Raw genomic sequence first — 25,562 nt, 5'->3', positions numbered from 1 at the left:
TTTAGCCAATTTCCTTTTCAAGTTTTTTTTGCTCAAAAAAAATTTCAGTTTATCAGATAATCCGAAGAAGCAACTGTAATTTCAAAAGTACCTAGTACTTCTGTGCTGACCTACTTAGGAACTTACAAAAGTTTTTTGAAGAACCAGCCTGTGAGTAAATCACATGGCAGTAATTATCCAGCCACAGTTAAGTATAATGAATGGAATAGAGCCACCTCGCAACATTGACTACTATTTACCAATTAATAGTTGTGGATTATCCCTCAAATTTACAATGAATACATCGTCATTTGTTTATTAGGCTTATGCCTAATTCCACACACCGAGTGCTTTATTTGACTTGGGATAGATGCCAGGTACTTGCCCCACAGTGAGGGAGCAATGTAACACAACTTTAGGCAACTGGCTACAGAAAAACACAAGCAGGCCTGGTGGGGAGGGGGGAGTGGGGGTGGTTGGGGGGTTGGGGGGGTGGTGGTTGGGGGGGGTTTGGGGTGGTTGGGGGGTTGGGGGGGTGGTGGTTGGGGGGGGTTTGGGGTTGGGGGGGTGTTGGGGGGTGGGGTTGGTGAGGGGGGGTGTGGGGGGAGGGGGGGTTGGGGAGTGGGGTGTTGGGGGGGGTGGGGAGGGGGGGTTTGGGGAGGGGGAGGGGGGGAAATGGCTGTCTGACTGGGCGAGCCAGCTGGAGACAGGAGGTCATGCGATGAAACCTCCAAGAATATGTCTCGACCTCAATTATAGTACATATCGATGTTACCTTTCATTTTTTGGGAGGCTGCGCGGCCCGTTCAGTATACCGCGCATGCGTGTTTTTTCCTATTTAAAAGCCGGTGAGCCGGCTGCGTGGTCTCACAGCCTAGCGGGAAGATTGGTGCATATGAACCTGTATGTAAAAGGCACAAGCATTCTTTGAACTAATTCACTATTGCATGTTCTAGGACGATTACCCTTGCTACCAAGTGGTGTGCCAAGCCTGAATGGATTCGAATGGATACAGCACCGTTTTCTTCACTAAGCAGGGATGCAGGGACGGTCCTGGGGCTCGGCCTCGGGCTCTCCTCACCAATGTATGCCAGCACAAAGGGATGGAAAATGACATGGAAGCTGAAAACTATCTGCATTGTGCTTTCTGTGCTCCTCATTGAGATGATGAATCAAGTCCCACTGTCAAAACACTCCACTATCCTGTTTTATGTTCTGTTTTACCTGAAGAATGCATTTGTTCCTGTTTTGGTGATTGCTATTATCCCCTGGCTTATGCATTCCATTTTTGTAACTCCGCCGTCTCGGAAACAACAGTAGCACCAATGATAGTACCTGCATTTAAAAATCGCCGCTTCTTATCCTGATGCACTATTCAGAAATGCAACGTGCTGCTAAAGTACTGTAATTGTATTGATATTTTCTGTTCAGAACCATATACAAAGACATTTAAAAGTGGCAGCTGCCTATCCCATACCTCTCAATCTCCATTTAATCCTTCAAAATAAAGACATTTTGCCTCCTTTTATAAGATGCCAAAATTACTTTCTCTGCTCCAAGGTGTCAGATCCATAGACAAAAAGAAAATACTGCAGATGCTGGAAATCTGAAATAAAAACAGAAAATGCTGGAGATACTCAGCAGGTCAGGCAGCATCTGTGAAGAGAGAAACAGAGTTAATGTTTCAGGTCGATGAACGAAAGGTCATCAACCTGAAACGTTAACTCTGTTTCTCTCTTCACATATGCTGCCTGACCTGCTGAGTATCTCCAGCATTTTCTGTTTTTATGTCAGATCCATATAACTGAAACACACACAGACAGGGACAAACCTGCTCTGTAAACTCCGAGCCCCCGGAGCACAGGAATTGCTACACAAAAAAAGACCCAAAATCCATCTAGTTCACCTTCCACTATCCTGGTAATTACACGAGTCATAACTGCGCTACCATGTCGACAGCTGTAGCTTGTTTGTGTTGTGGTCGGTTACTGTGCTGTGAATAAAGTGCAATTTGTTTTTTGAATCACTGAAATAACACTTGTTCTGCTGCAGCCGGGCTGGCGTAGGCCTTTAACAGAGTGGTCGTGGCGGGGGAGGTATAGTCAGGCAATGTCCTAACATGCTGTGCTGCAAAGTGGTAGCGGGCAGGTTTGTGGCCACAGTTCAACACTGTGCTCCTGATCTCAATTAGATAATCAGAGCGGCACCTACCTGGGCACTTTCCCATGGAGTTAAGTATGGGCTGTCATCATAGTTTGCCAAAAGTAGGTCACGGTTGAAGGCCTTCCACTGGTCAGGTGCAGTTGGCTATTGTTAATTCTCCCCCACCCCCGCTGCTTAATGCCTTCCTACTTCTCTGCTTTTAAAAACCTCTTCAAAACTGACCTTTCTGACTATGACGCTGGCTAACTCTCCTCGACCCTCTGCTGCTTGATCTGTCATTCCTGGATGAAGCACCTCGGGATGTTTTATTCAATTAAGGGTACTGTATAAATGCTGCTGCTCCCATTGCCTCCTTAATCTGGTTAGCAAAGGCAATTGGAAGTTTACATTTAAAAGTGTTAATAGTTAATAAAAAACATACTAGCTGCTTTTTTTGTTACACCTTTGTCACTTTATACCAGTCATACACATTCTGTTTATATCTTCATTTTTGTTTGGTGTCGGGTATTAAGGGTTACGGAGCCAGGGCGGGTAGACGGAGTTGAGGTACAGATCAGCCATGTTCTAATTGAAGGCAGAACAGGCTCTAGGGGCTGAATGGCCTACTCCTGTTCCTGTGGTGATTACAGTACAGGAAACTCTCGATTTACTGGCACCTAAATGAACAGAAATCTCTGTTAACCGGCAAAATTCAGGAGTAGGTTCAGGTAAGTTTTACTTCATATTAGTGGCTGTTCCTGGCTCTGTGGCTGTGTAAACAGGGTTCCTGCACTTGTTGCTAAGCAACAGGGACGCTTGGTCTGTGGCCGGGGTTTCTGCAGCCTGGATTTGTTGCTGTGTACGGAGCTCTCGTACCTTTTACTATACCTCTCTGTAATCCGGACTTTTTGATAAACCGGCACCATGCCGGTCCCGTCGGTGCCGGATAAAAAAGAGTTTCCTGTACCTTGTGTAATAAAACTAAATGTTTACTCTCAGGCTTACAATGGCCACACGGTGATGTTTGTCAGGTGTAGGGGAACAAAACTCAAGTTTCAGGTAGAGTTTCACCTTGTCGCTAGTATGTTCTGTTTTATTTCAGCCACTGCCCCATGACTTTATAGTATCATATTCCCCTGCCATTGTATTCCATAAAATCTGTAATTTACTTATATTCTACTCGCAAAAAAATACTGGAGCGGCGGCTGTGGGAGAAAATAACTGTCGGTGATTTTCAGGCCCAGTCGAGCAGTGGCAGAATTCAAGAGTGACGTCACAGTACAGAAAGTGACGCAGGGGAAGAAGCTGATTGGTGAGTAGTGGGTGAGTGCTTTTTTTCCCTTCAATTTTAAGTTTATTTCTTTTAAGGTAGTTCATAGTTAAAGTAGACAACGTCACCATCTGCGGCCACGACCAGCAGGACCACGACGTTAATCTAGAGAAATTCCTCCGGACGGCCCAGCGGCTGAATCTCACATACAACAAAGACAAATGTATGTTTCGTACTACGCGCCTCGCTATTCTTGGCTGCGTAGTGGAGAACGGAGTCATCGGCCCAGACCCCGATAGAATGCGCCCCCTTATGGAGCTCCCCCTCCCCCACTGCCAGAAAGCACTGAAGAGATGCCTGGGGTTTTTCTCTTACTATGCTCAGTGGGTGCCCAACTATGCGGATAAAGCCCGACCCCTCATCAAGTCCGCCTCCTTCCCCCTGACAGCAGAGGCCTGTGCAGCCTTCACTCTCATAAAAGGAGACATTGCGAAGGCCACAATGCACGCTGTGGATGAGTCCCTTCCTTTTCAAGTGGAGAGCGACGCATCCGACTTTGCCCTAGCTGCAACCCTTAACCAGGCGGGGAGACCCGTGGCCTTTTTCTCAAGGACCCTCCAGGGCCCCGAGATTCGACACTCCTCTGTCGAAAAGGAGGCCCAGGCCATTGTGGAAGCCGTGCGACATTGGCGGCATTACCTGGCCGGAAAACGATTTACCCTGCTCACTGACCAGCGTTCAGTGGCTTTTATGTTTCATAATAAGCAGCGGGGCAAAATCAAGAATGACAAGATCTTAAGGTGGAGAATCGAACTCTCCACCTACAATTACGATATCTTGTACCGGCCCGGGAAACTCAATGAGCCCCCAGATGCCCTATCACGTGGTACGTGCGCCAACGCGCAGGTTGATAGGCTACAGACCCTCCACAATGACCTCTGCCACCCGGGGGTCACCAGGTTCTTCCATTTTATCAAATCCCGTAACCTGCCCTACTCCATCGAGGAGGTCAGGACCATGACCAGGAACTGCCAGATCTGTGCCGAGTGCAAGCCGCATTTTTATAGGCCAGACAGAGCGAGCCTGATCAAAGCCACGCGCCCCTTCGAGCGGCTGAGCATCGATTTTAAAGGGCCCCTCCCCTCCTCTGACCGCAATGTGTACTTCCTCAATATAATTGATGAGTACTCCCGTTTCCCGTTTGCCATCCCTTGCTCGGACATGACCAGTACCACGGTTATTAAATGTCTGAATGACCTCTTCGCCTTGTTCGGTTTCCCTAGCTATATCCATAGCGACAGGGGCTCATCTTTTATGAGCGACGAACTTCGGCAGTACCTGCTCGCGAGAGGCATTGCTACAAGCAGGACCACCAGCTACAACCCCCGGGGTAACGGCCAGGTGGAAAGGGAGAATGCGACAGTCTGGAAGGCAGTCCTTTTAAACTTAAAATCTAAGGGCCTTCCGACCTCCCGCTGGCAGGAGGTCCTCCCTGCGGCGCTCCATTCCATTCGGTCGCTGCTCTGTACACCCACCAATGCCACTCCTCACGAGAGAATGTTCTCCTTCCCCAGGAAGTCCACGTCGGGGATTTCGCTACCAACATGGCTGACTTCTCCAGGTCCCGTCCTACTGCGGAAGCACGTGAGGACCCATAAGGCGGACCCCCTGGTCGAGAGGGTGAGCCTCCTCCACGCCAACCCGCAGTATGCTTACGTGGTGTACCCGGACGGGCGGGAGGACACAGTCTCCATTCGAGACCTCGCACCTGCAGGTGCTCCTGAAACACCCTCTTCGCCACCCACCGCTACTCCTGCCTACCCCCAGGACACAGTCCCCGCACGAGACCTCGCACCTTCGGGTGCCTCTGAGAGACCACCATTGCTACCTCCCATTACCCATGCTCTGACCCCTGTAGACGGCATGCAGCAGCCCCAGGGTCCGCCACCTGCTACACCTCCTCTGAACGAGACACCGGGTTCACCATTGGATGCTGCACCATCACCGCCGCTGCTGCGACGCTCAGGACGGCTTACAAGGCCTCCTGATAGACTTCAGTACACGAATTTTTAGTGCACTTCACCCCGCCGGACTCAATTCTAAACAAGGGGTGAATGTGGTAAACCACTGTTGTTAGTATTGTTGTTCACTGTTAGTACTGTTGTTCACTCTTGCATATTGTTGTACTTGTCTGTGCATGCCTCAGCTGACTCCGCCCCTGGCTCCACCCTCATGGCTGGGTATAAAGGTCGCTGCTCAGAAGCCTCCAGCCCTTTTGGATACCAGGCAACCACAAGAGGCATGCTCTGTTCTTTGGTAATAAAAGCCTGTTTATTACTTTCTCAATCTCCAGTCTTTTGTAGCAATTGATAGTGCATCAGAGAGCGAGAGTTTAAATTTGAGGTAAGAGTTTTTTAATTAAAAGTATGACAGGGGACCTCAGTCCCGTGCGTTGCACGGCCTGCAGCCTGTGGGAATTCCTAGATGCTGCTTGCAGTCAGGATGACCACATGTGCAGTAAGTGCCAATGGTTTGGCTAACTTGAGATCCGGTTTTCAGAGCTCGAGCGTCAGCTGGAGGCACCGCGGTGTATCCGCGAGGCTGAGAGTTACGTGGATAGCACGTTTTTAGACGTGGTCACCCCGCAGCTTAAGAAAGTGCAGTCAGAGAGGGAATGGGTGACCACCAGTAAGAAGAAGGGGGGCAGGCAGGTAGTCAGGAAAGCCCCAGAGTGCATCTCACTCAACAACTGTTTTTCTGTGTTGGAAAACGGTGAAAGTGATGGTTCCTCTGGGGAGTGCAGCCAGAGCCAAGTTCATGGCACTGTGGGTGGCTCAGCTGCACAAGGGGGGAGGAGTAAGAGTGGAAGGGGACTCAATAGTGAGGGGTGCAGATGTGACTCCAGGATGGTACGTTGCCTCCCTGGTGCCAGGGTCAAGGATGTCACTGAACGTCTGCAGGGCATTCTGAAGGGGGAGGGCGAACAGTCAGAGGTTGTGGTTCACATTGGTACCAACGACAAAGGTAGAAAGAGGGATGAGGTCCTGCAACAAGAATTTAGGGAGCTAGGTATCAGATTAAAAAGAAGGACCTCAAAGGTTGTAATCTCTGGATTACTCCCGGTGCAATATGCTAGTGAGTATAGGAATAGGAGGATAGAGCAGATGAATGCGTGGCTAAAGAGTTGTTGCAGGAGGGAAGGCTTTAGTTTCCTGGATCACTGGGTCTTTCTGGGGAAGGTGGGACCTGTACAAGTCGGACGAGTTGCCCCTGAACCGGTACGGGACCAACATCCTTGCGGGGAGGTTTGCTAGTGCTGTTGTGGGGGTTTAAACTAACTTGGCAGGGGGATGGGATACAGAGTGGAGCTATAGTAGGGGGTGATGCACAGCCAAATATAGAGGAAAAAACAAGTCAGCCTGGAAGCCAGAGCAAATATGTAACGGCACAAGGGAGTAGGGCAAGGCTAGATTGCATTTATTTTAATGCAAGGAGTCTTACAAGTAAGATAGATGAATTGAAGGTGTTGATGAACACATGGGAGTATGATATTGTTGCTATCACAGAGACTTGGTTGAGGGAGGGGCAGGAATGGCAGTTCAATATTCCAGGGTATAGAATCTTCAGGCGAGACAGAGGGGGCTGTAAAAGAGGAGGGGGTGCTGCAATATTAATGAAGGAGTCAATTACTGCTGTAAGGAGGGAGGATATCTTAGCAGGTTCCTCTAATGAGGCCATATGGGTAGAACTTAAAAACAAAAAGGGGGCAAGCACTTTGCTGGGAGTGTACTATAGGCCCCCAAACAGTCAGGGGGAGATAGAGGAACAGATATGTAGGCAAATCTCAGAGAAGTGTAGAAATAATAGGGTAATAATAGTAGAGGATTTCAACTTCCCCAATATTAACTGGGATAGTCAGAGTGTGAAATGCTTAGAGGGAGAGGAATTCTTAAAGTGCATCCAGGAGAGCTTTTTGAGCCAGCATGTAGAAAGTCCTACAACAGAGGGGGAATGTAGCCGGGCAAGTGGTAGAAGTGTCAGTAGGAGAGCATTTTGGTGACAGTGACCATAATTTGGTGAGATTTAAGGTAGTCATGGAAAAGGACAAAGATGAACCGGAAATAAAGGTTCTAAATTGGGGGAAGGCCGATTTTAATATAAGGCAGGATCTGGCCAAAGTGGACTGGGATCAGCTACTTGTAGGAAAATCAACATCAGAGCAGTGGGAGTCATTCAGAAAGAAAATAGAGAAGAGTACAGCGCCAACATGTTCCTGTAAAGGTCAAGGGTGGGACCAACAAGTCCAGGGAACCCTAGATGTCAAGGGATATACAAGAATGGATTAGGAAAAAAAGGGAGACTTTTGGCAGATACAAAGGACTAAAAACAGTGGAAGCCCTAGAGGAGTATAGAAAGTGCAGGGGGGTACTTAAAAAAGAAATTAGGAGAGCAAAGAGGGGGCATGAAAAAACACTGGCAGGCAAAATAAAGGAAAATCCCAAGGTGTTTTATAAGTATATTAAGGGCAAGAGCATAACCAGGGAAAGAGTAGGGCCCATTAGGGACCAAAGTGGCAATCTGTGTGTGGAGCCGGAAGATGTAGGTGAGGTTTTAAATGAATATTTTGCATCTGTGTTCACTATGGAGAAGGACAATGTAGGCATAGAAATCAGGCAGGGGGATTGTGATATACTTGAACAAATTAGTATTGAGAGGGAGGAGGTTTTAGCGGGCTTAAAAGTGGATAAATCCCCAGGCCCAGACGAGATGTATCCCAGGCTGCTGTGAGGCAAAGGAGGAGATTGCAGGGGCTCTGACACAAATTTTCTCTGGCCACAAGGGAGGTGCCAGAGGACTGGAGGACAGCTAACATAGTACCATTATTCAAGAAGGGTAGTAGGGATAAACCAGGGAGTTACAGGCCAGTGAGCCTAACATCAGTGGTAGGGAAATTATTGGAAAAAATTCTGAGGGACGGAATTAGTCTCCACTTGGAGAGGCAAGGATTAATCAAGGATAGTCAGTATGGCTTTGTCAGGGGGAGATCATGTCTAACCAATTTGATTGAATTTTTCGAGGGGGTGACTAGGTGTGTGGATGAGGGTAGTGCAGTTGATGTAGTCTACATGGACTTCAGTAAGGCTTTTGACAAAGTCCCGCATGGGAGACTGGTCAAGAAGGTAAGAGCCCATGGGATCCAGGGCAATTTGGCACATTGGATTCAAAATTGGCTTAGTGGCCGAAGGCAGAGGGTGATGATCAAAGGTTGTTTTTGTGAGTGGAAGTCTATGTCCAGTGGTGTACCGCAGGGATCGGTGCTGGGTCCCTTGCTGTTTGTAGTGTACATTAATGATTTAGATATGAATGTAGGAGGTATGATCAGTAAGTTCGCAGATGACGCAAAAATTGGTGGAGTGGTAAATAACAAGGAGGGAAGCCTCAGGCTACAGGACGATATAGACGGGTTGGTCAGATGAGCAGAACAGTGGCAAATGGAATTTAACCCTGAAAAGTGTGAGGTGATGCATTTTGGGAGGACTAACAAGGCAAGGGAATACACAATGAATGGTAGGACCCTAGGAAAGACAGAGGATCAGAGGGACCTTGGTGTGCATGTACATAGATCCCTGAAGGCAGCAAGACAGTTAGATAAGGTGGTTAAGAAGGCATATGGGATACTTGCCCTCATTAACCGAGGCATAGAATACAAGAGCAGGGAGGTTATGATGGAGCTGTACAAAACGCTAGTTAGACCACAGCTGGAATACTGTGTGCAATTCTGGTCGCCACACTATAGGAAGGATGTGATTGCTTTGGAGAGGGTGCAGAGGAGATTCACCAGGATGTTACCTGGGCTGGAGCATTTCAGCTATGGAGAGAGACTGGACAGGCTGGGGTTGTTTTCCTTAGAGCAGAGAAGGCTGAGGGGGGACCTGATTGAGGTATACAAAATTATGAGGGGCATAGATAGGGTAGATAGAAAGGAACTTTTCCCCTTAGTAAATGGGTCAATAACCAGGGGGCATAGTTTCAAGGTAAGGGGCAGGAGGTTTAGAGGGGATTTGAAGAAAAACTTTTTCACCCAGAGGGTGGTTGGAATCTGGAACTCACTGCCTGAAAGGGTGGTAGAGGCAGGAACCCTCACAACATTCAAGAAGCATTTAGATGAGCACTTGAAATGCCATAGCATACAAGGCTACGGACCAAGTGCTGGAAAATGAGATTAGAATAGACAGGGCTTGATGGCCAGCGCAGACACGATGGGCCGAAGGGTCTCTTTCTGTGCTGTATAACTATGACTCTATGACTGTTGCAAGAGTACAGATCTGAGCCTGTGTCTTATAGGACATTTTAAATATTGGAAGGGAAACAATTGCTCTGATTCTGATGTGGTACACTTGCTTTTCAATGCAACCAAAGGAATTCATCCTCCCAGTGACACAATTTAAAAAAAAGGACACAGTAAAGTTACTATAAACTTGTTGAGTTAGTAAAGCTGCACAGCTTTACAGTGGAACATTCAACATGCCATTACTTCAAGTAAAATGCTGGGGCATGCTGACCGAAGGCCAGATATGAATCAAATTACAGAATAGTACTGCACAAGGTCACAGCAAACGTGTGACATTTGGCAGTGCTTATTGAAAAAAGGACTTCATGAATATCTCCTGTACCTGACTTTGAAGGGGGTTCCCATAATCCAATTAACATTGATTATTAGTGATTATTGTTTTAATCTTCAGGTCAGTACAGCGCAGTTGTATTCAATATGTACTCGATAAGTGAATTTTCCTGCAATCTACAATCGATAAACTAGTAGCATTACAGGTCCTGCCATGTGATCCTGTTGCAATGACTGTTTTGTGCTGATGTGAAGCAAAAATCGCTTTACATTGCCATAGGTTTTATGTAATTCAGAATTCTGGCAAACATTAAAAACATTGCCTAATAGCTGGTCTATTTTTAACACTTTTACTATTATCATAAAGTGTTCTGTTGGCACTTCACTAAGATGACAAAACAAATCTGCTTTTTTTAACCAATTATCTCCCCCTCTCTCGCAGCTGTGATCTCTTGCTGAGATTTGATTCCATGGAAAATGCAAAGAAAATTGTGAAATTGGAGCAACAGATGCTATGGTGGACAGTGTTGGCCATTATAGACCAGGTGGCTGGTATGTGATGATATCCCCATTGCAGTGTTAATGGTTATTTTGTAATCATGGTTGACCAGAAAATGAGAACCAGTGCAGATGAGTAAATAACACATAGATTGGAGTGAGTTAGAGGCCAGTAACACATTGAAGACTTGTCCTGATCTTAAACAAAGGCAATTACAGTGACATGAGGGCAGAACTGGCTAAAGTGGACTGGAAAAATAAATTAAAGGGTAAAACAGTTGAAATGCAGTGGCGGACATTTAAGGAGATATTTCATAACTCTCAACAAAAATATATTCCAGTGAGAAAGAAAGATTTTAGGAGAAGGGAGCACCATCCGTGGCTAACTAAGGAAGTAAAGGATGGTATCAAATTGGAAACGAAGTCATACAATGTTGCTAAGATTGGTGGGAGACCAGAGGATTGGGAAATCTTTAAAAACCAGCAAAGGATGACTAAAAAATAAGAGAGAAGATGAATTATGAGAGTAAACTGGCAAGAAACATTAAAACAAATAGTAAGAGCTTCTACAGGTATATAAAAAGGAAGAGGGTAGCTAAAGTAAACATTTGTCCATTAGAGGATGAGACTAGGGAATTAATAATGGGGAACGGGGAAATGGCAGACTGTGAACAAATATTTTGTATCTGTCTTCACGGTAGAAGACACTAATAACATCCCAATAATGGATAATCAAGGGGCCACAGGGAGGGGGGAACTAAAGACAATCACTATCACTAAGGAAATAGTACTTGGTAAAATAATGGGACTAAAAGATGACAAGTCCCCTGGACCAGATGGCCTGCATCCCAGGGTCTTAAAAGAAGTGGCTGCAGAGATAGTGGCTGCATTGGTTGCAATATACCAAAATTCCCTGGACTCTGGAGAGGTCCCAGCGGATTGGAAAACCGCAAATGTAACGCCCCTATTTAAGAAAGGAGGGAGACAGAAAGCAGGAAACTAACATCTGTCTTTGGGAAAATGCTGGAGTCCTTCATGAAGGGCGTAGTAGCAGGGCATTTGGAAAATCATAAAGCAGTCAAGCAGAGTCAGCATGGTTTTATGAAAGGGAAATCATATTTAACAAATTTGCTGAAGTTCTTTGAGGAGGTAACAAGCAGGGTGGACAAGGGTGAGCCAGTGGATGTGGTGTATTTGGATTTCCAGAAGGCATTCGATAAGGTGCCACATAAAAAGTTACTGCACAAGGTAAGAGCTCACGGAATTGGGGGTTATAATATAATATATATTAGCATGGATAGAGAATTGGCTAACTACCAGAAAGCAGAGAGTCGAGATAAATGGGTAATTTTCCGGTTGGCAAACGGTAACTAGTGGGGTACCACAGGGATCGGTGCTGGGGCCTCAACTATTTACAATCTACATTAATGACTTGGATGAAGGGACCGAGTGTAATGTAGCCAAGTTTGCGGATGATACAAAGATGGGTGGGAAAGTAAGTTGTGCAGAGGACTTGAACCTGCAAAGGGATATAAACAGGCTGAGTGGGCAAACATTTGACAGATGGAGTATAATGTGGGAAAGTGCGAGTTTATCCACTTTGGCAGGAAAAATAAAAAAGCAAATTATTATTTAAATGGAGAGAGATTACAAAATACTACAGTTCAGAGGGACCTGGGGGTCCTTGTGCATGAAACAGAAAAAGTTAGCATGCAGGTACAGCAAGTAATCAAAAAGGCAAATGGGATGTTGGCCTTTATTTCAAAGGGGTTGGAGTATAAAAGAAGGGAAGTCCTGCTACAACTGTACAGGGTATTGGTGAGACCACACCTTGAGTACTGCGTACAGTTTTGGTCTCCTTATTTAAGGAAGGATAAACTTGCATGGGAGGCAGTTCAGGGACGATTCACTCGGTTAATTCCAGAGACGAGGGGGTTGACTTATGAGGAAAAGTTGAGCAGGCTGGGCCTATACTCATTGGAATTTAGAAGAATGAGAGGTGATCTTATTGAAACATGATACTGAGGGGGCTCGACAAGGTAGATGCAGAGAGGATGTTTCCCCTCGTGGGGAAATCTAGAGCGCGGGGGCACAGTCTCAGAATAAAGGGTCGTCCTTTTAGAACTGATAAGTGGAGGAATTTCTTCTCTCAGAGGGTCATAAATCTGTGAAATTCTCTGCCCCAGAGAGCTGTGGAGGCTGGGTCATTAAATACATTTAAGGTGGAGATAGACAAATTTTTGCAAGATATGGGAGTGAAGGGTTATGGGGAGCGGGCAGGGAAGTGGCTTTGAGCCCAAGATCAGCCATGATCTTATTGAATGACGGAGCCGGCTCGAGGGGCCAAGTGGCCTATTCCTGCTCCTATTTCTTATGTTCACGTGATGCAAATCCTTAACAGCAGCTTCAGTCATTTTTAAAATCTATATCATCTGAACCTAGAGATGTGTTACGTGTGGGGAAGCACCCTCCAGCGTGCTTTAGATTGTAGAATGTACAATGGCGGAGTTTGCGGATACAGTTCTATACCTCTTTGAAATATTTGGTTGCTAGTAGAGGGACATGATGTCAAATAGCAACAATGATCAACTCTCGTGACTTGAGAATTGCACCTTGTACAGGTTACATAACTGTATAATATAAAGTAGTGAAAAAACTGTCCCATGAGAAAAGCATGTATTTTATTTTCCAACATCATAATCTTAGAAGGCTGTCTCTTAATCATGCCCTGCAAAATCACATTGTAAAATGTGCACTTATAGAAGAGGTGTTATTGAGAAAGTGACTGTGGTGTATGTGCCTTTAAGAGCCCCAGGTGTGCGTAATGCCGGTAATTGCCACTTGGGCTATATAAGCCTGTGTATTGTGTATAACCTTTAGAACCCCCCCCCAGACTTGCTTAGTAAATACCTATGAACCAACTCCTTCAGTGTCTTTATCTACACACGGACACTACAGTGGTGACGAAGTGGAAACGGACTTACCTGCAATTCGGCAGCACCTCAAGGACATCGATTCCTCCAGCGTCCAGAAGACTCAAGGAAGTTATAGAAACTGTGGTTTTACCAGCTGGCCAAGCTGGTGGCAGGTACTGCGCTAATCCTTCCTGGGCGTCAGGCTGGGGCTCCAGCGGCGGGCTCTACAGCTGAGACAGGCAGCAAAATCGGAGGCAAGCAATAACGGACTGGGAGGGTGCACTCGGGAGACGGCCAGTGCGGCAAGCAGGTCAGCGTTTAGACCTCCGTCGGGAACAAGTCTCCAACAGTGAATAAACGGAAACCACAGTAAAACAGCGTTGTTATCGGTAGCAGCGGCGTGAAAGCGCAGGAAGCGCCATATCGTTGCTACAGAGAGAAAAAAAAAAGCGCGGGAAGCGCCATATCTTTTTTGAAATGCCTAAGTCTGGCAATATTGATGCTTTTGATAACGAAACAGAGCCTAACTTTGGCAATATTGATGTTTTTGATAACAAGATAGAGAATTGGACCACATATGTAGAAAGAGTGGAGGTGTTTTGCACCGCAAATGGAATAGAAGATGAAAAAAAAGCTTCAGTGCTTCTGGATCTAATGGGCGCAGAAACATACAAGCTGTTACGCAACTTAATCACTCCAGCCGAACCGATGGACAAGAATTTTGAGGAGATTGTTGATACCCTACACTGCCAATTCGAGGCAGGACTGGCAGATTCTCTGCAAGACAAATTCATCTGCGATCCCCTAAGTGTAGAAACACAAAAAAAGGTATCTTCTGGAAAAGATTTAACACTGGATAAGGCTTTCAGTGCAATAGGAGCGGCAAAGATACAGCAAAGGCCACAGGACTTCGGCACCCATGAAATGACCGGGGTTTCGAGAGATGTTATTGCTGCGGCAGATCCAACCATGACCAGAGGGATTGCTGGTTCAAAGAAAAAGCATGCAGGCGATGCGGAAAGATGGGACACATTCCACGTGTATGCCGATCTGAAAATAAAAAATCCACTAACGGGAAAAGAATCAATAAGGAAAAGCACAGAAAGGTACAAATGATGACGGATAGTAGCTCCAAAGACCAGAAGAGCGATAGCGACTCCGGGAACAAGAGACTAAGCTCTCTCAAATTACATAATGTAATTGCCAATGAAGATTACCAGACCATTTGGGTTACCCTCATAATAGCAGGGTCCCCAGTTAAAATGGAGCTAGATACAGGATCAGCTCTAACCGTAATAAATCGACGAGATTACGAGAGGCTATTTTCGCATATACCTCTAAAAGACACATCCATTATCTTAAAAACATATACGGGGCAGAAAGTATACCCCAAAGGAAAAATAAAGGTGCCTGTGGTATACAATGGCAAAGAAATACAAAAGTTGTATTTATACATTCTACAAGATGGTGGTCCACCGTTGTTGGGACGTGAATGGATAAGGAAGATACGTTTAGACTGGCACTCCATTCAGGCACTGACGGTGACCAGTAAGGAAAAAAACAATGATGACATCATACCTGAACGATTAAAAGACATCTTGGCCAACGCCAAAGAAGTGTTTCAAGAGAAACTAGGAACCTTGAAAGGCATCGCCGCCTCAATAAAAGTGGAAGATGCAGCAATTCCAAAATTTTTTAAGGCAAGACCGGTGCCATACGCAATACGTCCGGCAGTCGAGGCAGAGCTGGAGAATTTGGAAAAGGCAGGCGTATTATCCAAAATAGATTGGAGCGAATGGGCAACACCCATCGTTCCAGTCATGAAAAAAGCATTGAAAAATAACTCTGAGGAACAGAGAAAAATTTGCATCTGTGGGGACTTTAAGGTGACTGTAAACCCGGTCCTTCACACGGTACAGTATCCTCTTCCGAGGATAGAAGATATTTTCGCCTCACTATCCGGAGGAAAACGTTTCACAAAAATTGACTTGGCACAGGCATATCTACAGATGGAGGTTGAGGAGACCTCTAAAAAGTATCTCACAATAAACACACACAAAGGCCTGTACCAGTACAATCGACTGGTTTTTGGAGTAGCATCAGCTCCAGCTATCTGGCAAAGAGCTATGGAGCAAGTCCTGCAAGGGATTCCGGGGACTCAGTGTTACCTAGACGACATCCTTATAACAGGAGAAAACGACAACGAGCACCTTGCCAATTTGGAGCAGGTGCTCACTAGGCTGAAAGAACGGGGCCTACGAGCAAATCGCCCCAAGTGCGAATTTTTCCAAAATCAGATATCATATTGTGGCCACATAATTAATAAGGAAGGGTTGCATAAGTCACCTGAAAAAATTGAAGCAGTTATAAAAGCCCCAGCACCTGAAAATGTTTCACAATTGAGGTCATTCCTGGGATTAATAAATTACTATCATAAATTTTTACCGAACTTATCAACTATTCTACACCATCTTAATGATCTTCTACACACAGGAGTGATTTGGAAATGGAACGAAGACTGTAAACGTGCCTTCCATAAATGTAAAGACTTAATCACATCCGAGAAAGTTTTGGCTCATTACAACCCATCACTACCAATCAGACTGGCGTGCGATGCATCCCCTTACGGCATAGGAGCGGTATTATCCCATAGATTCCCTGATGGCTCGGAACGGCCGATAACTTTTGCGTCACGCTCATTGAACTCAGCTGAGCGTAACTATTCCCAGATAGACAGGGAAGCACTCAGCCTGGTATGGGGAGTGAAGAAATTCAACCATTACCTACACGGACAAAAATTTACCTTGCTGACTGACCATCAACCCCTCATCTCCATATTCAACCCTAAGAAAGGTGTCCCCATTATGACGGCACAAAGACTACAGAGGTGGTCCCTTTTTCTAGGGGCACACCAATACAACATTGAATACAAAGGGTCAAAACAGCATGGGAATGCTGACGGTTTATCGCGCCTGCCGTTGCCAACGATAGAAGAGGCACCTACAGTAGACCCAGTAGAGATATTCCACTCTACCATAGTGGAATGTCTACCGGTGACAAATTCTGCCATTGAAAGGGAGACCAGAAATGACCCTACTCTCTCACGGGTCTATGATTTAACAATGAAGGGATGGCCAGCACATGGCGAACCACTGTTGCCAGCATTCTCGCAAAGAAGAGAACAGCTGTCAGTGTGCCGAGGAACCTTGATGTGTGGATCCAGAGTGGTGATTCCACCCAAACTCCAGGATAAAGTGCTAAAGGAGCTTCACGAGGGGCATCTGGGTGGAGTGAAAATGAAGAACCTAGCTAGGGCGTTTGTATGGTGGCCAGGTATCGATGGAGACATCGAAGACATGACCAAGAGCTGCCTAGGATGCCAGAAGGTCCAAAATGCTCCACCACAGGCCCCTCTACATCCATGGGAATGGCCCTCATCTCCCTGGCAAAGGGTGCACATCGACTTTGCTGGTCCATTTATGGACTCAATGTTCTTAATCGCAGTTGATGCACACTCCAAGTGGCCGGAGGTAATAAAGATGTCCTCCACCACCACGGAAAAAACCATCACAGTATTAAGGACCATATTTGCCAGGAATGGGCTGCCGGAACAGATATGTTCTGATAATGGACCGCAATTTGTGTCCGAAGAATTCAGAAAGTTCTTAAAGAACAATGGGGTAAAGCACTACACGTCCGCCCCATACCATCCCGCCACCAATGGATTGGCTGAAAGGTTTGTCCAGACCTTTAAGAAGGCCTTAAAGGCCATGGGTAATGAAGACATAAAACTTCAGCACAAGGTGGATAACTTCTTATTTGCATATAGGAATGCAACACATATGGTTACAAACCAAACTCCCGCCATGATGTTCTACAATAGAAACCTGAGATGCCGGCTGGATTTGGTCAAGCCCAACATCCGAAGGGACGTGGAGAACCGGCAGTTTCAGGGCATGAATGAAAGGCCAACTAGGGCCTTCCAGATAGGCCAACCGGTTTTGGCCCGGGACTACCGTACCGAGAAATGGCAGCCTGGAACTATCTGCACACGACTAAGACCACTGATGTATACCGTGGACATCGGAGAAAGCATAATAAGGCGCCATGCTGACCAAATCATAGAGTCATCCGAAAAGGGACAACCTACACCACCACGCTATACATCTAACGATGAAGTAGAGATACCCATATCTACCTCCGATCCGGTGATACTGGAACCCGATGAACCCGACACTGGCCTTCAAGCCGAATCAGCCTTACCAGAAGAACCTACTACACCACCAGAAACTACTACACCCCCGAGGCGTTATCCGGACCGAGTCAGGAAGCCTCCTGAGAGACTAACTTATAATTAATTAATACAGCAATGTATATTATTTTGCATATAACATGTAATTAATAATTACTTAAAATATGATGTACTAGTTAGCTAGAAGGGGAGGAATTGTGGTGTATGTGCCTTTAAGAGCCCTAGGTGTGCGTAATGCTGGTAATTGCCACTTGGGCTATATAAGCCTGTGTATTGTGTATAACCTTTAGAACCCCCCCCCCCCCCCCCCCAGACTTGCTTAGTAAATACCTATGAACCAACTCCTGTCTTCAGTGTCTTTATCTACACACGGACACTACAGTGACCACCACCAATGCAAGATGAATTCAATCAGCAAAATTAAATGAGAAAACGTCACTAACCCAGAGAGTTGCCGTCTACATAATAAAATGTTTATGTCTCCAGTGCTTGTAATTTTCTTCTTCTGCTTGGCTAAATGTCTGTTTTATTGACTTCTGATCATTATGCCACCAATTGTGTTCTATGAAAAGATAAACCTTAGTCCTAGCCTCTCCCCCAAGAAGATACAGCCACAGGAGACACTATAACTGAATCACACAGAGTGCTGATGCCAGGTGATTTTTTTTTTTTTTGCACAGATCACCAACCATGGCAATGACACCGTGCCCATGCCACCCAACAATAAAACACCACACTCCAGCCAGAGGGTGGAGGTGAGTGAAAGGCACCCACCTTCAACAATAACATGTAAACACTATTGATAAATAGTGTTTAAACTGTCCACGCGGGGGGCCTGCATTTTCTTCACCTGTGGCAATTCAACAGTCTATTGTCCAGTAAAGCTACCCTGACAATCAATAGCTGTAATACTGGTTTATTTTAACCTCACGGTACGTGGGCTGTAAACTGCAGGCACCCATAGTTACATAGGGGGGAATTTAACCCCCAAAAATGAGTGGGTTGGAGTCGGGTGGGAGGTTAAAGTAATAAAAATGTGAATCCTGACTCCAATCCACCCACTTCCAGGTTTAACGGAGGCGGGTTGGCACTTTAAAATTATAATGAGGCTGGAAGCCTCTAATTTAACCTGCTGTGCAGGTTTAACTGTGGCCGGCTGGGGTCCCTGGGCCTTGGGATTCCTGGCAGCTGCAGCGAGCAGAGGACTGCCTCATGGAGCACTCCTGGTGGACAAGGAGGAGCAGGAGTGCTTTCTCCCAGCCTGCCAAGCTCCCCCACCATCAACCCCCGCCCCATACAAACACCCGCCTTGGGTCGGGGATCGGACCCCCTGGGATCAGAACTCCCAGAGTTAGGGATCGGAACCCCCCAACGATTGGACCCCCTCCCAGGGTTGGGGCTCGCACCTACCTGTGGTTGCGGCTTTCTGCCCAGCGTTCCCTGCCCAATTGGAAGCCAGCCTGTCAATCGGGAACCTGTCCGTGACGTCACACGCACGCTGTGGAATTAAAACTCTACATAAAACTCTACAGCATGCGGGTAAACCCGGACTTCTGAGTTTCCCATGCTCTTCCGGGCACCCCCGCTCTGCTGGGCAGGTCAAACACTTAAAATTCTGGCCATAGAACCTACAGCACAGAAACAGGCCTTTCTGGTCTGTGCCGGCATTTATGCTCTACACAAATCTCCTCCAACCCCTCTTCATCTAACCCTATCAGAATATCCTTCTATTCCTTTCAACCTCATGTGCTTATCTAGTTATTTGCGACTATGCTATTCACCTCAACTATTCCTCGTGGTAGCGAGTTCCACGTTCTAACACACTTTGGGTAAAGAGGTTTCTCCTGGATTCCCTATTGGATTTATTAGTGACCATCTCATTTAACCTCTAGTTTTGGAGTCCCCCACAGGTGGAAACATTTTCTCTACGTCTACCCTATCAAACCCTTTCATCATCTTAAAGACCTCTATCAGGTCACCACTCAGCCTTCTCTTTTCTAAAGAGCCCCAACCTGTTCAGCCTTTCCTGGTAAGTATATCCTCTCAGTTCTGGTATGATCTTTGTGAATCTTTTTTGCACCTTCTGCAACGCCTCTATATTGTTTTTTATAATATGGGGACCAGAACCGTGCACAGTACTCCAAGTGTGATCTAACCAAGGTTAGTTACAAGTTTAACAGAACTTCTCTGCTTTTCAATTCTATCTCCCCAGAAATGAACCTCCGTGCTTGGTTTGCTTTTTTTTAATTGCCTTATTAACCTGCATCGCTACTTCTAGTGATTTGTGTATCTGTACCCCTAGATCCCTTTGCTCCTCTACCCCATTTAGAACTTTATTATCCAAGCAGTATGTGGCCTCCTTATTCTTCCTACCAAAATGCACCACCTCACACTTATCTATATTGAAATGAAATTGCCAATTACTCGCCCATTCTGCAAGTTTATTAATGTCTCCTTGTATTTTGTTGCATTTTTCCTAAGTATTAATTTTGGTGTCGTCCGCAAATTTTGAAATTTTACTTCCGATCCCCGAGACCAACTCGTTTATGTAAATTGTGAACAACAGTGGTCCCAACACTGATCCCTGTGGAACACCACTTCCCATCTTTTGCCAGGCTGAGTAACTATCCTTAACCCCTACTCGTTTTTGTTTTGTCGTCAGCCACTATGCTACTTGTCTCCTGACTCCATATGCTCTGACCGTGGTCATGAATCTACTATGTGGTACTTTATCGAAGGACTTTTTTAAATCCAAATATATTACATCTACTGCATTACCCTTGTCTGTTCTTTGTGTTACTTCTTCAAAGAATTCAATAGGTTGGTCCAGCATGACCTTCCCTTTGAAATCCATGCTGACTATTCTATTTTCGTTTTTTAGATATTATATTTTGGTTTCTGGATGTGCTGGGAAAGCAGAGATTTCCTACAATTACCTGTAACCCAAGGGTAATTTATAATATACTTGAAATATTTTAAAGGTTTATTTGGATTACATTTTTGTATTTAGAAACACAACTGCAGCCCTCAAAAGGTGTTAATCATATCACTAATTAATTATGTTTTCTCCACTCGAGACAACATCTAGAAGCTTCTAACTGCAATTGGAGTAAATGAACAACAATTAGTGGGGAAAGAATTCAGTTTCTAGAATCTGTATCAATATTCAAGGTTCAGAATAGAAGAGGCACTCTGTCCTTTCATCTGAGTCAGAAGGTTGTGGATTGAAAATCTACTCCAGGCCTTGAAGACACAAACGTGGCTCATTCACCAGTGCAGTAATGAGGGAGTACACTGTTTGGATTTCTGTCCTTCAAATAAAAAGAAAGGCTTGCATTTCTATAGTGCCTTTGATGTCCTCAGGACATCCCAAAACGTTTTACAGCCAATGAAGTATTTTTGAAGTGCAGTCATTGTTGTAATGTAGGAAACATTACAAATTGGCAACAGCCAATCTGCGCTCAGCAAGTTCCCACAAACAGCAATGTGATGATAACCAGATAATCTGTTTTAGTGATGTTGGTTGAAGGATAAATATTAAAGGATTATTTAAACACAAACCAATAAAAGGTATGTAGTTCTTCCTTACAGAGTGTCAGGAGGTAAAGTCAACAATACACACAATTCTGTAGCAACAACGTTTTCAAGCAAAACTTTAGGGCGACAGAGCTAAACAAAGCTCAGTTGGTCTTGAGATTTATTTTGATAGGAGAAAATAATGTTTGCCTTTATTGGAGCCAGTTAAAACTTTGCACGCAGCCTATATGAACCTAGCATTTTTTAAAATTTGTTCCTGGAACGTGGGCGACACTGGTGAGGCAACACCCACTGCACATCCTTAATTGTCCTGCAGTTGGTTTAATGTAATAATACATTAAACCGACGCCAGCTGCCTATTCCAGTGGTTAGAGTGAACATTAAAGAGCCCAGTGGCACTATTTGAAGAACAGGCTGTTCTAGTGTTCTGACCAACATCACCAAAAAAACAAATTGACCGGCCTTTTGCTGTTTGTGGGATCTTGCTGTGCTCAAAATGGCCGATACCTTTGACTATATAACAGCAGTCACTGTACTCCAAGGTTGTTACTTGTATCAGGCGGCTTTGAGAAGTGATCTAAATGCAAGCCTTCACCTTTCAGATCTCGACCTTCTGGTTCCCAGATGCAGCTTATCCGCTGAGTGGACGCTAGGGGGCGTGGTTATCTACACAGACAAAAATTAATAGTTAAACCTCACAAAATGTGCTAGCTAAACTTTCCTTTGTACAACCCCAAGCTGTGTCCAGTGCCTAAAAAATCATACCTTCCTCTAGAATTTCCTTAAACAACATCATTGCCATTTTTTGGAACAAAGATATTCTCCAGTAAAACAACTTGAGGCGAAAAGGGGGGAGGGGGATAACTTGAAAAAGGGAAATATCAATTTCAAGAAATTTTGTCCCAGTCCCCGGCTCTATCCACTAACCTCCTCCGTGGGTCGATTCCCCGTTGCCCCAGAAATGCACGATGTGAAGAAGAGGAGCGCAGAGAAATTACAAGCCATGTAGAAATCTAAATCTCCAGCATTGCAAACAGAATTAGCTGCAGTTTTATAGTTCAATCCACTTTAATAATTGGAGTATGCGAAAAATATGTGACTGAAAAAAAAATCACGGTGTGAGTGTCAATTTGCATATTCCATTCAGACTGCGTTGGCTGCCCAGAGAGTTCAGCAAGGAACCGAAAAATGAAATCCATGAAATCACAGTTTGTAACAGGGGGGCCAGTCCATAATACAGAACTTTCGCGGGAGCCACTTTTGGCCAAGTGTAAGATTCATTCAGGAATAATGCACATTAACGCTATGAACATAACTCACACAGATATTTAGCGTCACGGGAACATTATCAACAGAGCATTTCGTTACTGCTGCAAGTCTTTTCATCGCGCGGCACCTTCAGATTATTGCCCTAAAATCATTTTTAAAACTTACAAAAAAAATTCTTATTGCAACCAGCCCATTAAAGCGGTTAAGGCTTAAATAGAAATATACTTCACAATCCGAATTTATGATTTCTGATAAGAGTAACCGTTCCTTTTTTTGTTTGTTACCAAATCGCGAGTTCTTCCCGATTTAGCCAGCACTGGGATGGTTAATTCTCGTTACATGAAACGCTTTGTATCCGTCTGGATTCCACCAGATATCCTTTAAGATCAACTTTTTTCTTTGGAAAAAAATGGGAGTTGATCCGCAGGCTGATTTTATACAGATGTTAGTGGGTGTTTTCTGCAGCGTTTGCCAACAGAATCCTCCCACTCATTAGAGGGAATGTGGCCCAATCAGTTCGGAGCTTCCCCAGGATGTGGGCCCTCTCCTGGATCTCGAAAGCTAAAACCCCCACGAAAACACTGAAAGATAGAAAGAAGATTTAGGGGCCACTGGGAGTAAAGTTGCTAAGACACATCTGTAAGTTTGTTTATTTTTACAAATTCATAATTTCTGTTTACAGAAACCTTTTTTCCCCCCCTCTTTGCTGACGACAGCCCTTAAAGTTTGGCTGAACGCAACATGCAGGAGGATTCCAATTCCCCGTTTTCTCCTGTGGACAGTTCGAGTAACAGCGAGGAAGAACAGGACTCACAGCAGAAGAGAAATGGCAGAAAGAGGCGTTCAGGCCAAAGGTCTCAAAGGCCCAGCACCGGGAAGAAAGGGATGAAGATTTCTCCCCTGGCCCAGAGTTTGGAAGATATTCAGACCCAGAGAGTGGTGGCCAACGTGAGGGAGCGGCAGAGGACACAGTCCCTGAATGATGCTTTCGCAACCCTGCGCAAAATCATCCCCACCCTGCCTTCAGATAAACTCAGTAAGATCCAGATCCTTAAACTGGCCACCAGGTACATCGACTTCCTCTACCAGGTGCTGCAGAACGACGAGATGGATAGTAAGGTGACAAGCTGCAGTTATCTGTCACACGAAAGACTCAGTTATGCATTTTCTGTCTGGAGGATGGAAGAATCCTGGCCCTTGTCTGCTGGACCTTAGCATCTGCTGGCAATCAGGTAAATGTGAGGGGCTTATTGTCATCGAGATGTTTTCTAAATAGTCCCTTGTTTCCAATAATATATAACCCGAAATCGGCAGCTATACGGATAGACAGACAGCGACATGTATAAATGATGCAATGTAGAAGGGCTTAAACAAACACCGAGCAATAATGAGCGCCTTTCATCTCCACTTCAAGCGTTGCCAGATGATACTTTTTCAGCTGCATTGCTCTTTCTTTACTCTTTCACGTTCCTCCTATCCCATTCGAATCTGTATATTTTCCTTCACTCCCTGGAATGTTTCTTTTCCCTTTTCTGTGTAGCATTTCTCCCTTTTGTATGTGTTTCTTTCTTTCTTCTATTCCCACCCCCTGTCTGTATGAAGCAGGCTTTGAATGATAACTTGTTTGATCCGTCAACACTTTCAAGTTGTAAAAGTCAACAAGTGGCCACAATCTGGGCTGGGACCCCTTTCCCTGGTCCCGAGTATTTATTGGCTCTGGCCCTGTAGCGTGAAGGAAAGTTTAAGCAAACACACCGAGCAGAAATGCAACCATTTCTCACTGGCACCTCGACCCCAACCATTAGCAAATGGGAACTTTACAGCCACCGCGTATCCCAGTCAGTCTGCGGTACAAACTCTGCAAAACTCCAACTTCTGGAGTCTGAGAAACATGTCCACTCACTCACAAAACCTTCAAACTTCCAGTTCAATAAAACTTCAAGAAATATTTCGAACAATACTTGTGTTTTACTTCACCCACAAGAAAGGGCTCGAAATAATGGCCGGTTGTTGGGGTTTTCGTGCTAGTTTTTTTTTAAAAGTTTACGTGGAACTTGTAAAAGCAAAACTTCCGCATTCGGGTTTATTACTGAAAGGGTCTGGAACTCTTCAAAGGCGCCCAGTCACAGGCTGGGAAGTTGGAATTTACTTGAGGTATTTTTTTTTCCATTTCCAAATGATTGAAAACATTCTCCCTTTGACTTACAGGCACATTAATATGCTACGTGGGATCTCGGCACCAGTGCAACAAGAACATTTAAAAGATGGACTAGCGTAACCAAAAGTCAAGAGCACTTAAGTATCAGGCTGGGGCTATGGAGATACCTAGAAATATACTGGGACATCAGACAGCGTTAGTCTGTGGATCCAATGTTATCTATTTATTTGCATGTTTTCAGCAAAGCTTCAATTCCACCGTATATCGTGTGGCGGGACTGGAAAAATGTTTTTAAAAAAGGAGGAAAACCGCAGACTCAGAGACATAAACACAGAGCTTTGTTGTGAAATATTATTTTTGGATATTTTCATCGGAAACTGAACTTTATTTCTGGAGAATGAGCTCTGAATGTTGTGAACCGTCTTGTTATTATTTGAAGAAAAGCTATATGGCGTTCTGTGTTTCATAATAAACGCACATTGCGTACAGTTTTACCAAGTTTTTTTGTGTGTTTGGGTGAATTTAGAGTTCCCTGGGGAACAGTGAGGCCTTTGATAGTAAAAGAAATAATCTTCTTCTCAAAACAGAAGTCAGATGCTTAACAATAACCTTCAAGTAAAATCAATTTTCTATATATGTAACGTGGTGACCTCTCTTTATAAAGAGCCAAATATACTATATGGTTTAAAGATATGTTAAAACAATCTGTACAGTAGTGTAGTTTCGAAGATTTTAAATGCTGCAGTCCTGATTGAATAAACAATATTTCATGCAGTGCTGTGTACTTTCGGAAGTAAGATTCCGAATCATTTACAACAATTCAAGTCTTTTTTTAAAGTTAATTAAAGTTAGAGTTTCGGGAGCAGAAAGTAATCTCACCTTTAATAAAAGGAGCCAGGCAGGATGTCGAGTGGTTCATT

At 44.9% G+C, this 25,562-nt stretch overlaps 2 protein-coding genes across 3 annotated transcripts in view; both read left to right on the top strand.

Moving 5' to 3' along the window:
- Nucleotides 1-1,510, top strand: part of g6pc3 (glucose-6-phosphatase catalytic subunit 3) — a 35,851-nt gene extending 34,341 nt beyond the window's left edge. Inside the window, exon 6 of the mRNA XM_085966337.1 lies at nt 936-1,510. Within this exon, the coding sequence (XP_085822463.1) occupies nt 936-1,299 (364 nt within the window). The 3' untranslated portion in view covers nt 1,300-1,510. The remainder of the gene's footprint in view (nt 1-935) is intronic.
- A 7,997-nt stretch (nt 1,511-9,507) lies between these two features.
- Nucleotides 9,508-25,141, top strand: LOC147101136 (twist-related protein 2-like). Of its 2 annotated transcripts, XM_085966336.1 has the most exons (3): nt 9,508-10,565; nt 23,167-23,716; nt 24,693-25,141. In XM_085966336.1, exon 2 carries the CDS (start codon nt 23,226-23,228, stop codon nt 23,697-23,699), a length of 474 nt encoding a protein of 157 aa, XP_085822462.1. In that variant the 5' UTR covers nt 9,508-10,565; nt 23,167-23,225; the 3' UTR covers nt 23,700-23,716; nt 24,693-25,141. The 2 variants fall into 2 exon arrangements, with proteins under 2 accessions (XP_085822462.1, XP_085822461.1); XM_085966335.1 differs by lacking the exon at nt 9,508-10,565 and having other exon boundaries at nt 22,882-23,716.
- The last annotated feature ends 421 nt before the right edge of the window (nt 25,142-25,562 follow it).

This window comes from Somniosus microcephalus, chromosome 24 (genome assembly GCF_052327205.1).
Source record: "Somniosus microcephalus isolate GS21.2 chromosome 24, FLI_Smic_1.0, whole genome shotgun sequence".
Taxonomy (NCBI): domain Eukaryota; kingdom Metazoa; phylum Chordata; class Chondrichthyes; order Squaliformes; family Somniosidae; genus Somniosus; species Somniosus microcephalus.
The sequence above is the reverse complement of the archived record's forward strand: the minus strand, read 5'-3'. Positions and strand labels throughout refer to the sequence as shown.